The 13,135-nt window shown below is 41.5% G+C and overlaps 1 protein-coding gene across 1 annotated transcript in view; it reads right to left on the bottom strand.

Annotated features, from left to right (window-relative positions):
* MYBPC2 (myosin binding protein C2) overlaps positions 1–13,135 on the bottom strand; it is a 93,044-nt gene that overhangs the window by 63,332 nt on the left and 16,577 nt on the right. The window contains exons 5-9 of the mRNA XM_075840811.1: positions 11,538–11,686; positions 8,674–8,791; positions 5,339–5,381; positions 5,178–5,240; positions 379–557 (exon numbers count right to left, since the gene is read on the bottom strand). Of these exons, the coding sequence (XP_075696926.1) occupies positions 379–557; positions 5,178–5,240; positions 5,339–5,381; positions 8,674–8,791; positions 11,538–11,686 (552 nt within the window). The remainder of the gene's footprint in view (positions 1–378; positions 558–5,177; positions 5,241–5,338; positions 5,382–8,673; positions 8,792–11,537; positions 11,687–13,135) is intronic.

Genomic DNA, 13,135 nt, shown 5'->3' with positions numbered 1-13,135 from the left:
ACTCGTCCCGCAAAAATCAAGCCCTCATAGTACTATATCGAGGGAAAAATAAAGATGTTATGGCTTTTGGAAGGTGGGGAGGAAAAAACGAAAATGAAAATCTGAAAAAGGGCTGCGGCGGGAAGGGGTTAATAACCCAGGATGGCACACAGGTTTGTTAGTAATCTGTAACCATAAGGATACATAGGCCTGCATTGGAGATGTATGCACAAAACGGTAGGATACTTTAGGTTGAGAACTATATGCAAAGTTAGATGAATTTTAGATGCGTTGGAGCAATAAAGGAAAATTCTCAAAAATACGAGATATGGATTAAAAGCTTCATAACAAGTCTGTCCGCCTTAAAAAACCAGACATGGATCTCTTTTCAGACATTACCTTCACTTTTTTTGATTTCTACTTTCACCTTCTTCAGGCGTTTCAGCATGCCTCTAAGGTCTGTTACACCATATTGAAAGCAAATTTTTTCATACTCGCTTGGCTTTGCTTTTTTAAGTATTTCCCAGACATCAGGAGGAATTCCCTCTGGTTCTTCTTCCTTTTTCTTTTCTTCCACTCTGCAAATAGAACAATATATCATGTGCATGACTGTGTAATAGAGTTATAGAGTAAGCGAACATCGCATAAACTATAGGTCAGAAGAGGGTAATCCTGCTTCAGATCTCAATATATATCCCTGAAAATAATCTGCAAACTGCTGTCCATACATGGGTCGAGAATTGGATACATCAAACAACCAAACATGCATTGCTGAACGTCACTCATAGAGACTTTTCTGCACCCTACATCTTTGCAATTAACAGATCCTTCTTTCCAAGAACTGTACAAAGGACTGTGCGAAGGACAACGGAATATTCTGGAGGAAAGGTGATTTAGACATAAATATAGGAAAGAGTTCTTTACAGTTAGGGCATGGCCCCACGTGGCGGTTTTCCTCCGCAACTGTCCGAATCTGCGTTGCAGATTCTGTCGCGGATCTGCCCAAAATGTGCAGTAAATTGATGCGGACTGGCTGCTGCGTATTGCGGTGAAAGTACTTCCCTTCTCTCTATCAGTGCAGGATAGAGAGAAGGGACAGCACTTTCCCTAGTGAAAGTAAAAGAATTTCATACTTACTGGCCGTTGTCTTGGTGACGCGTCCCTCTTTCGGCATCCAGCCCGACCTCCCTGGATGATGCGGCAGTCCATGTGACCGCTGCAGCCTGTGATTGGCTGCAGCCGTCAGTTAGACTGAAACGTCATCCTGGGAAGCCGGACTGGAGAAAGAAGCAGGGAGTTCTCGGTAAGTATGAACTTCTTTTTTTTTTTACAGGTTGCTGTATATTGGGATCGGTAGTCACTGTCCAGGGTGCAGAAACAGTTACTGCCGATCGCTTAACTCTTTCAGCACCCTGGACAGTGACTATTTACTGACGTCGCCTAGCAACGCTCCCGTAATTACGGGTGCACACACATAGTCACTCGTAATTACGGGAGCCCCATTGCCTTACTCAGTCTGGCTGTAGACCTAGAAATACATAGGTCCAGCCAGAATGAAGAAATGTCATGTTAAAAGCAATACGCATCCGCAGCACACAACATGTGCATGACATCTGTGGACTTCATTGCGGAATTTAGAATCTCCATTGAAGTCAATGGAGAACTTCCGCAATGAGTCCGCAACCAGTCCGCCACTGGTCCGCAACATCCATTGTATGCTGCGGACACCAAATTCCGCACCGCAGCCTATGCTCCGGAGCGGAATTTTCCGCCTCGTCTAAACAAAGCCTACTAAAAAGTGGAAGGCAATGGAGAAACGGGTCCGCTGCGGATTAACGCTGCGGAGTGTCCGCAGCGGAATTCAAGAGCAATTCCGCCACGTGGGGCTTTGCCCTTAGAGTAGTCAAACTATAGAATGCCCTACCCCAAGAGGTAGAAGCTGCAGACGCAATAACAGCATTTAAGCTAAATATTTGTCGCACATGTAATGGTATTGAAAGTTATAATAGTTAATATAGCAATGATTTGATCCACAGAAATTATCCAAAATAATATATTAGGAAAAACTATGGAATGGATATACACCACTAGCCTTCTGCTACTTCATTCTACTGTATTTTATTACACAAGGTATCCAGGTTTATCTTACCACATTACTTTATAATCTGTTTTATACTGTGAACCGTAATAGTGTTAGCCAGAAAGACAAATGTTTTTATGACTTAATAATCCAACTCCGGATGACGATGCCAAAATCCTTGATACTTGGGATGATAGGGAAGGGATGATGTGCATTGTTTGGTTTACACCAGATCTCTTTAATCCAGGATTGGCAGATGATCAAGTATCTGCTTCATCATAATATTACCTAACTAAAGTATCTATATTACATAACACCAACAATGCTAATGATAGCCAACTAATGATCCCCGGCGGGCACCACATACCCTGAAAACTTGAATATAACAAAACAACACACATATGGCTATGTAAATGGCAAACAAACTAAATAGTTATTATTACTATTCAGTACCAAAGAAGCACCAGTAGAGCATGTAGTATCATATAATTTCAGAAAATACACTGAAAGAATTAGTAATAATCTATGCAATATAGAGTCAACAAGTGGAGTCTGTTATTAAACATTCATGATCACATTGACATTGATGCCAATATGCAAAATTAAACTTAGGACAAGTAAAAAGGTTGTCCATTTTGGACAATCCCAATTTATTCACAGTCCCTCTTTAAAAATAGGCTGATCATAGGGTGTCCCACTGATGGAAACCCCAGTGATCAGTTTTAGGGTATGTTCACACGGCCTATTTACGGACGTAATTCGGGCGTTTTTGCCCCGAATTACGTCCGAAAATAGCGCCTCAATAGCGCTGACAAACATCTGCCCATTGAAAGCAATGGGCAGACGTTTGTCTGTTCACACGAGGCGTAATTTACGCGCCGCTGTCAAATGATGGCGCGTAAATAGACGCCCGCGTCAAAGAAGTGACCTGTCACTTCTTTGGCCGTAATTGGAGCAGTTATTCATTGACTCCAATGAATAGCAGCGCCAATTACGCCCGTAATTGACGCGGCGTTCAAGCGCCTGCACATGCCGTTACGGCTTAAATTACGGGGATGTTTTCAGGCTGAAACATCCCCGTAATTTCAGCCGTAACGGACGCCCTCGTGTGAACATACCCTTAATCTACAGGGAAACCTGGCTACACGTGTTAAATGGTCTTGCAGCGCCACCAGAGGAAAAATGAAGCATTACATGGTCTTCATTAAAACCAATGGACTTGATAGGTTCTCCAGAGAGAGGGAGAGACATTCTGCAGTCCAGCTAGTTGATGGCCTTTATGAATATTTGACTCTTTTCATTCAGGATGCTCTAATAGGGGTATTTGAAAATGGGTTTTCTAAACCAGACAACCCCTTTAAATAGTATATATAATTATTTATCTCTTTAAATGTATTCTGTAATGGTCAAAGCTACATGTCCTTGGCATTGAATGTGGCCATTTGAGGACCAGCCATTACATAGAAATGATCTCAAGATATGCATCGTCTAGACCAGGGGTCTCAAACTAGGCAGGGTAAATGGGCCGCACATTGAAAAAATGTCAAGTTGACCGGCCGTATTACTTTCAAATTTGATACAATACAAAATTATTGTTAATCAATTAGTTATTTGAACTACTATAACACTATATTACTATAACAATACTACATTACTTTAACAATATTACATTACTATAATACTACACTACTATAACAATACTACTTTACTGTAACAATACTACATTACTATAATAATAATAATACATTACTATAACAATACTACATTACTTTAACAATATTACATTACTATAATACTACACTACTATAACAATACTACTTTACTATAACAATACTACATTACTATAATAATAATACATTACTATAACAATACTACATTACTATAACAATACTACATTACTATAATAATAATACATTACTATAACAATACTACATTACTATAACAATACTACATTACTATAATAATACTACATTACTATAACAATACTACATTACTATAATAATACTACTTTACTGTAACAATACTACAATACTATAATAATACTACATTACCATAGTACTACATTACTATAACAATACTACATTTCTACAACAACATTACTATAATAATACTGCTAGGTTTAAACTTATCGGAAATTTTCAAGTTTACTCCATGTGCTTATTTTAACAATACAGTTTTCCAGTTTAAGTGTCGCTAAATGCAGTCTGGCGGCTCAGTTGGCAGCGTTTGGCAGACACAAGAATATCAAGATTGGGCAGCCCCTTCTTAGATAGTGCCACAATGCCCTCTGTAGATATTGCCACAGAGCCCTCTGTAGATACTGCCACACTGCCCTTTGTAGATATTGCCACAGTGTCCTCTGTGGATGCTGCCACAGTTCCCTCCGTATATACTGCCACACTGCCCTCTGTATATACTGCCACAGTGCCCTCTGTATATACTACCACAGTGCCCTCTGTAGATAGTGCCACACCCCCTTCAAGATAGCGCCACCACCTGTAGATAGCGATACACCCCCCATAGATAGCACCATTGGGACTCCCTCTAGGAGTGGAATCCTCAGCATAGGCCAGGGATTCCGCTCCTAGAAGCGGAATCATATATGAACAGTGACGTCAAGGGCATCCCCGGGCTCAGCTATTAAAGTAGCTGTGCCCAGGGAGCCTTGGTGAGCGGAGGAGCTCCCCCTGCTCTAAACTAATGCTGAAGCAGGGAGCTGACGGATCCTTGCTTCAGCATTGGGTTCAACTATATCTGCGTCCTGAGGATTCAGATACAGTTGACAGCAGGACATACCCCCGGCCGACCTTTCTCTAGGCGTTTCGGTCTCTGACCTCCCATTGACATCAATGGGAGGCAGAGAAAACGGTTTTTGCTTAGTTTATTGCCCGTTTTTTGCCCGTGGCCAAAAAAACGCAACGAAAAATGTGACATAGGAGTTTTGAGGCAGATTTTCCCGCCTTCAAAAAACTCTGTGTGAACAGGGCCTAAGTCTTCAAATCAATAAGTTTAGGTAACATATTGTTAATTTAAAACACAGCATTCACAGGAAATGTGCTTGTCATGGGAGTATTACTTCATCTACAGTATGTGTGTATCCACAGATGTCTTTGGTTACCTTTTTTTGAGCAGTGCACTGAAGTCGAGTTCACCAGCATGCTCATCCTTTGTTTGTTCACCTCTAGATGTGATTAAAGACAATAAAAAATATGTCATATTTACAAAATAAAGAAGCTTATAAATAATATAAAATCTATGTAAAATGTATAGCTGGCTTACGTCCTTTTGAAGGATTGCAAGATATTGTCGTCTTCTCCTGCCGCTAAAAGAAGTTTACAACAAATACCGTGAGTGGTTTATTGGAAAATAATAAAGTGCAAAAAATTAATAATTGAATAAGTATGACATATTTGTTTATAGGGTTTTCCGGACATTTTCAGTTGATGGCCTATCTTTAGGATAGGCCATCAATGTATGATTGGTGGGGGTCCCACCCCCAGTACTCCCAAAACAAAACAAAGCAAAACAAAGTGGCAGCATTGCCCCTGGCTCCTTTATTGAAGTACATGGCATAGCAACATCCATATGAGTTTGGCTGTGCCTGCTACTGCAGTTCATCTTAACTCAGTCCTGTTCACTTAAATGGGAACTAAAGGTTCAACAAACTTCTGACATGTCATAGTGACATGTCAGAAGTTTTGATTGGTGGGGGTACGAACACTGAGACCCCACCATTTGCTAAAACAAAGCTGCAGAAGGCCTTGTGTGAGCGCTCAGCCACTTCGTTTCTGTTCAGCTTTTTCCAGAACTCAATTTAATGGTGTACGGACTCAATAGAAAGTCTATAAGCCCGTACTCCGCTACATCTGCTTTCCGTATAAAGCCGAACAGAAACAAAGCGGCTGAGCGTTCACACGAGCACTTCTGCTGCTTCGTTTTACCGATTGTGGGATTCTCAGTGTTCGGACCCCCACCAATCAAAACTTCTGACATGTCATGTCAGAAGTTTGTTGAATGTTTAGTTACCCTTTAAATGGGCTGAGCTGCATTACCGCGCTCCTGCTGCAATAGTTGGGATCAGCAATAACCCAGATCTTGGCTGTTTAAAGAGGCTCTGTCACCACATTATAAGTGCCCTATCTCCTATATAAGAAGATCGGCGCTATAATGTAGGTAACAGTAATGCTTTTTATTTCGAAAAATGATCTATTTTAAACCACTTTATGAGCGATTTTTAGCTTTAGGCTAATGAAGTGGGCGTGTTTTACTTTAGACCAAGTGGGCATTGTACAGAGGAGTGTATGACGCTGACCAATCAGCGTCATGCACTTCTCTCCATTCATTTACACTGCACTAGCGATATAGTTATATCGCTATGTGCAGCCACATACACAAAGACTAACATTACTGTAGTGTCCTGATAATGAATATACATCACTACCAGCCTGGACGTCATGTTTATTCAGAATCCGTTCTGTGAGATTCCAGCAAGGATGACAGGTTACATCATAATCTACGCTTGCCTTGCTGGAATCTCACAGAAAAGATTCAGAAGTGTCAGAATTCTGAATAAACATCACGTCCCGGCTGGTAGTGATGTATATTCATTATCAGGACACTGCAGTAATGTTATAGTGTGTGTATGTAGCTGCACATAACGATATAACTATATCGCTAGTGCAGTGTAATGTAAATGAATGGAGAGAAGTGCATGACGCTGATTGGTCAGCGTCATACACCCCTCTGTACAACGCCCACTTGGCCTAAAGCAAAACACGCCCACTTGGGAATGAAGAAACTAATTAGCATAAAGCTAAAAATCGCTCATAAAGTGGTTTAAGATAGATCGTTTTTCGAAATAAAAAGCATTACTGTCATCTACATTATAGCGACGATCTCCTTATATAGGAGATAGGGCACTTATAATGTGGTGACAGAGCCTCTTTAACCCCTTAAATGCCGCGGTCAATAGTGATAGCTGCAATTATGTTTTTTTTTACAAAGGGAGGGTACTCCCGCTGTCACCTAACTAAAGCCCGAGACCTGACATGGCTGTATGCTTATTAGACCGACCCCTGCTGGTATTTCACTGATAGGCAGTAATGCTTCAGTATACTGATCGCTTTGTGAAGTCCCCAAGTGGGACTAAAACAAATCATTAAATACAGTGAAATAAAGCTTATAAAAAAAAATCTGCATAGTAAAAAAATAAAAATAAAACAAAAAACATTTTTTTTCAATAATAAAAAAAATGATTCAGTTGCTTTTTTTTTCCATCCCCTCCAAAAAATTATAAAAGTGGATCAATAGGTCCCATGTATCCCAAAATGGTACCAGTGAAAACAACATCTCTTCCCGCAAAAAACAAACTCACATACGGCTACATTGGTGGAAAAATCAAGTTCTGGCTCTTGGAATGCGGTGACATAAAAACAAATAATTTTTGTTTTAAAGTGTTTTTATTGTGCAAAAATAGTAAAACATGTACATATTTGGGATCACCATAATTGGACCAAACGATATAATAAAATAAATATGTTATTCACGCCTCATTGCGTAAATTTAAAACACATATATATGTTCCCTGAAATAGTGAAAAACACAACTCATCCTGCAAAAAACAAGCCCTCCATCAGCTACCTCAACAAAAAAATAAAAAGTTATGGCTTTTGGAATGACGTTAAAAAAACCTAAAAAGATTGTGTGTCTTTAAGACCAAATTAGGCCTGGTCGTTAAGAGGTTAAAAAGGACCTATCACTAGGTCATATAAGTTGAACTCATACCAGTGCTGTTTTTTTTCTTTCCTAGACCCCCCCCTTCTAGAGTTATGATCCACTGTTGTGTTGGCTCCCTACATGCTAATTTGCTGTAGTTAGCTAACAGGGTGGAGCTAGCTTCCCTGCCTCTAATGCTGACCAATCAGCGCGAGGCAGTTTGAGGCTAGTTCACGCCCTGTTGGCTAACTACAGCAAATTATCATATAGGGAGCCAACACAACAGTGAGCCATATCTCTGGAACCGAGGGATCCAGGAAAGAAAAAAAAATGGCTCTGGAATCAGGGAGACAGCGCTATTCAGGTCAATTAACCAGTACAACTTATTTGACCTAGTGACAGGTTCACTTTAAAACCTATTACCTAACTGAATACACATATTTCAGTTAGTAATATATTTTTGTGCAGAATCTATGTTCATTTTCTTGCATCCCTTCCCTTAATTTAGGTTGCCTAGTAACCAACTGGTTCCTTGTCTACGTTCTCTCTATGTACTGAAGTAGTAAAAATAATTCCTATCAGTTGTACAATAGACTGCTTCTCAATGCTGCACAAGCTTGTTTTAGACAGCACTAGACAGTATAAAGCCAGCAAAGATAGCACAATAAATAATTCAGCTTAACAAAAAAGTAGAATGACAGGATAAAAGGTGCAGAAACAGGAATCATTGTGGACTACATTCTTTCTATGTACAAAGTGGGATCCGAAGTTAGTTTTAAAATGACTTAGTGCCCATGATAATACAATAGCATAAAAATAAATTCATGGCGAATGGGCATATGATCAATGTAATACTTAACACACACATTATACATATATTTATTTTAAAAAATTCATACCTTCCACATCAATATTAAAAGAAACGCTATCACATTTGTCTTTGGCAACCACTTCACATCTGTATCCACCTGCATCTGCTACAATTGCTTTAAGAATCTTCAGTTCAAAATGGTATATCTGTAAAAAGACATGACATCAGTATCTGATAAACCCATCTGTTTCCCCTCTGGCAGGACAGCCCCTCTTTTTGACCAAAGTCCATCAATCTTTGGTTTCTAACCAGCATACTTGCCAACAGTCCCGAATATGCCGGGACTGTCCCGAATTTACAGGGGACAGTCCCGAAAAATTATTGTCCCAGACGTGTCCCGGAAACGACTATATTCCATTGTACGTGCGTCCTCAGGACAGTGACGTCAGGGGCCCCTTCTGGAGTGGAATCACTGGTCAGAGCGTTGCTGATGCAATGGCCAATGATTCTGCTCCTAGAGGGAGCCGATGACGTCACTGTCCATATATGGACAATGACGTCAGGGGCTCCTCCAGGAGCAGAATCCCTGGCCAGAGCAGCTACGGGGGTTGTGTGTGGCGCTATCTACAAGAGGGTGTGTGTCGCTATTGTAAGGGAATGAGGTAGCAGGACAGTCGTCTCCTGGGGTAGACGGGCACTCGGTATCAAACACGCCAGTAAATTTCAGTCCGCACAGCAAAGATGTGGTACTACTGGCCTCAGCCAGTTTTATTTACAGGTTGTACATGAATAAAAAGAAAACAAACAAAATGAAAACTCTATGCATGTCCGGCACTAACTATACAGTCAGGTATCCTAACTAACACAGTGCAGGCCTAATGCCTGGCACCATAAACCATGCAGACCATACAACCTGTTATTAATGCTGTCGGTTTGCTCTCACAAGCTCCTCTCCCAAGGCTGAGAGAGAGTGTGACTGAACTGCAGCCTTTTTAAAGGGCTATCACACCTGACCCCTGATTAATAGCTAGACAGCCCAAGACCAGGACTGTGAGGAAGTAGTGGGGGCCCACCCATCTCTCCCCACTCCAACAACCAGGCCCTTTTCCTGGTTTTAGATAAAACCTATTGCAGAGGGAGAACCACATTCTCTACTGAATTTAGTCCCTGGTTGTTTTCAGATAGCAGAAGACAGAAATCTTGGGGAAATATAGACCCCATCCACAACCTCCCCACATGGTCTGTCACACTATCTACAGGGTGTGTGTGGCGCTATCCACAAAAGGGTGTGTGTGGCGCTATGTACAGTCGGGTGCGTGTGGCTCTATCTACAGTGAGATGCGTGTGGGACTATGTACAGTTGGTGTGTGTGGTGCTATCTACAGAAGGATGTGTGTGTGTGTGTGTGTGTGTGTGTGTGTGTGTGTGTGTGACACTTTCTACAAGGGTGTGTTTTACACTATCTGCAAGGGTCTATGTGTGACACTATCTACAAGGGTGTGTGTGGCACTACCTACAATGGTGTGTGGGACACTATCTATAAGAGGCTGTGTGGCACTATCTACAGAGAGCACTGTAACCAGCACATACTTGCCAACAGACCCGAATATGCCGGGACTGTCCTGAATTTAGAGAGACAGTCCCGGAAAATTATTGTCCCGGACATGTCCTGGCAACTGCCATATTCATTTGTATGTGCGTCCTCAGGACAGTGACGTCAGGGGCTCCTTCTGGAGCAGAATCCCCAGCCACAGCGTTGCCTACTCACTGGCCAGGGATTCTGCTCCTAGAAGGAGCCTGTGATGTCACTGTCCATATATGGACAGTAACGTCAGGGGCTCCTCTAGGAGCAGAAGCCCTAGCCAAAGCAGCTACAAGGATTGTGTGTGCCGCTATCTACAAGAGGGTGTGTGTGGCTCTAACAACAGGGGGTGTGTGTGGAGCTACTTCCAAGAGGGTGGGTGTGGCACTATCTACAGGGGGGTGTGGCACTATCTACAGGTGGGTGCATGTGGCTCTATCTACCGGGGGATACATGTGAGGCTATCTACAGGAGGGGGTGTGTGGCACTATCTACATGTCGGTGTGTGGCACTATCTACAAGGGTGTATGTGTAACACTATCTACAAGGGTGTGTGGCACTATCTACAAGGGTAGGTGTGGCACTACCTACAAGGGTGTGTAGGGCACTATCTATAAGGGCCTGTGTGGCACTTTCTACAGAGAGCACTGTAACCAGCATACTTGCCAACAGTCCCGAATATGTCGGGAATATCCCGAATTTACATAGACAGTCCCAGAAAATTATTGGCCAGAACGTGTCCCGGCATCTGCCATATTTAATTGTATCTGCGTCCACAGGACAGTTACGTCAGGGGCTACTCCAGGAGAAGAATCCCCCTGCCAGAGCATTGTGTGTGGCGCTTTCTACAAGAGGGTGTGTGTGGCGCTATCTACAGGGGGTGTATGAGTGGCACTATCTACAAGAGGGTGTGTGTGGCGCTATCTAAAGGGCGTGTGTGTTTCACAATCTACAGTGGTGTTCATGTGGGGCTATCTACAGGGTGTGTGTGTGGTGCTATCTACAAGGGTGTGTGGCACTATCTACAAGGATGTGTGTGGCACTATCTACAAGTAGATGTGTGTGGCACTATCTACAAGGGCGTATGTGTGAAACTATCTACAAGGGTGTGGGGCACTATCTCCAGGGGGGCACTATCTATAAGGGGCTGTGTGGCACTATCTACAGAGAGCACTGTTGCTTTATCTACAGAGGGTACAGTGGCATTATCACCTCATTGATTTGTAGAGAGAGCAAACATGGCGAGGGGGAAGGAGATTTCGGGAAAGAAGTTGGGGGGCGCCAAACTGAATCATTGCCTTGGGTGCAGGAGACCCTAGCTACAACACTGTCCTATAATAATGGTTTCACTCCCGTGCCTCACATCTCACCTTCTTCTCTTTCTCAATAGTTTCCTTAAATTGGAATCGAGTTCCACTTTTGCTGCCCAGTTCCAGCCATTTTCCTTTAAACCACTTAATTGATGGCTTCACGGTCAGCTGGCTCGCATCAACACTTGCATTTAAAATAATATCCTTCCCTGTATAAAAAAAAAAAAGTTAAAAAGAAACATTTTATCTTCAACTGAGTTATTCTTTGTAAATTATGCTCATCTATAGATAGATATTGACAGTGGCATAACTACAGCTGTATCAGCCATAGCGACTGCTACGGGGTCCCGTGCCGCCAGACGTCCTGAGCCCGCAGATGCTTTGGACGCAGATGCTATTGAACACTATGACAGATATCTCCCTGCTCTGCCATAGGCTACTGTAGCAGTAGCCCAGCAGTCACGATGTAGTAACGTCATCGCTCCTGTCTGCGCCGAATCACTCACAGCACAGACTGAAGGAAAAGGATCCTCCACCCGTTGTGGGAACAGGAAAAGTTAAGTAATTATGTTATTATTTTTCTATTAGGCACTATGGGGCATTATACTGGATATGGGAGGAGGCCTGATATGGTGGCAGCTATAGGAACATTTTACTATATGCGGGGCATTATACTGTGGAGGCAGCTATTGGGGGATGTCCAGGTCCAGTTGCAATGGAAAAACATGGTGTAAAAGAAAATAAATAAATGAAGTCCCCCAGAGGTCTTTTCTGATCTTTTGAGGGACAGACCATAATAATAAAAAAATAAAAGTAAAATAAAGTGCACATAACCTAATACACATGAAGTACCAACCCCAAAAAAACGTTCCCCTGCCAATGATTTTCGTAATGCTATCCTTGAACTAATTACGCTAAAATAGACATGCAATATATCAAAATTTACGGTAGACAAGGATGATCACAAATAAAAGGGCTATTTTAGGGTAAAACTATATTATTACCAGAAAAATTAGCTAAAAAGTAAAAAAGCATATTTTTTTACTATTATTTTCAAAATACATATAAGCCTAAAAATTCTAAAAGAGCAAAGAGGATGTGTATAAAAATGATAAAAAAATAAACCCGCATTGTCTACGAAAAAAACATTGCAAACATTACGTCGCTAGCCCAACAAATAAAAAAGCTATAGCCGTATAACAAACGTGTGCTAAGAAAGGCTAAATACGCTAAAACTTTTTTTACACTAAAAATCCTCTCCTGTTTCATTTGGCAAAATGGTAAAATCTTGAAAATGAATGCTGCTTTGAACTCATTCTGTTTCTTCCTGTTAATGAACATTAATAAACATTTGCCAAATAGTAGAACTCTACAATTGCTATATCTCCATAAATTTCTTCATGTACATGAATGATTGTATATTGTAAATATTGTGTATGCATATAATAGTAAAGCACTGCAATAAGGGCATATATGTTAAATATAGTTCATTTTTGGTGTGGAATTGCACAGAATTTGATCTATCTGAGATTCTGTTCCGACTAGAGGGATGTCCGACATAAAAATAAACTGGGGGAGTGTTCATCAATGTTTTCTGGGCCTAATGGATGCATTATGTTATGCCTAGTGCAGGGCATGAGGGGCGGGGCATGACACAT

Source organism: Rhinoderma darwinii, chromosome 10 (genome assembly GCF_050947455.1).
Source record: "Rhinoderma darwinii isolate aRhiDar2 chromosome 10, aRhiDar2.hap1, whole genome shotgun sequence".
Lineage (NCBI taxonomy): Eukaryota > Metazoa > Chordata > Amphibia > Anura > Rhinodermatidae > Rhinoderma > Rhinoderma darwinii.
Note: the sequence above shows the minus strand (reverse complement) of the source record. Positions and strands in the feature narration are given on the sequence as shown.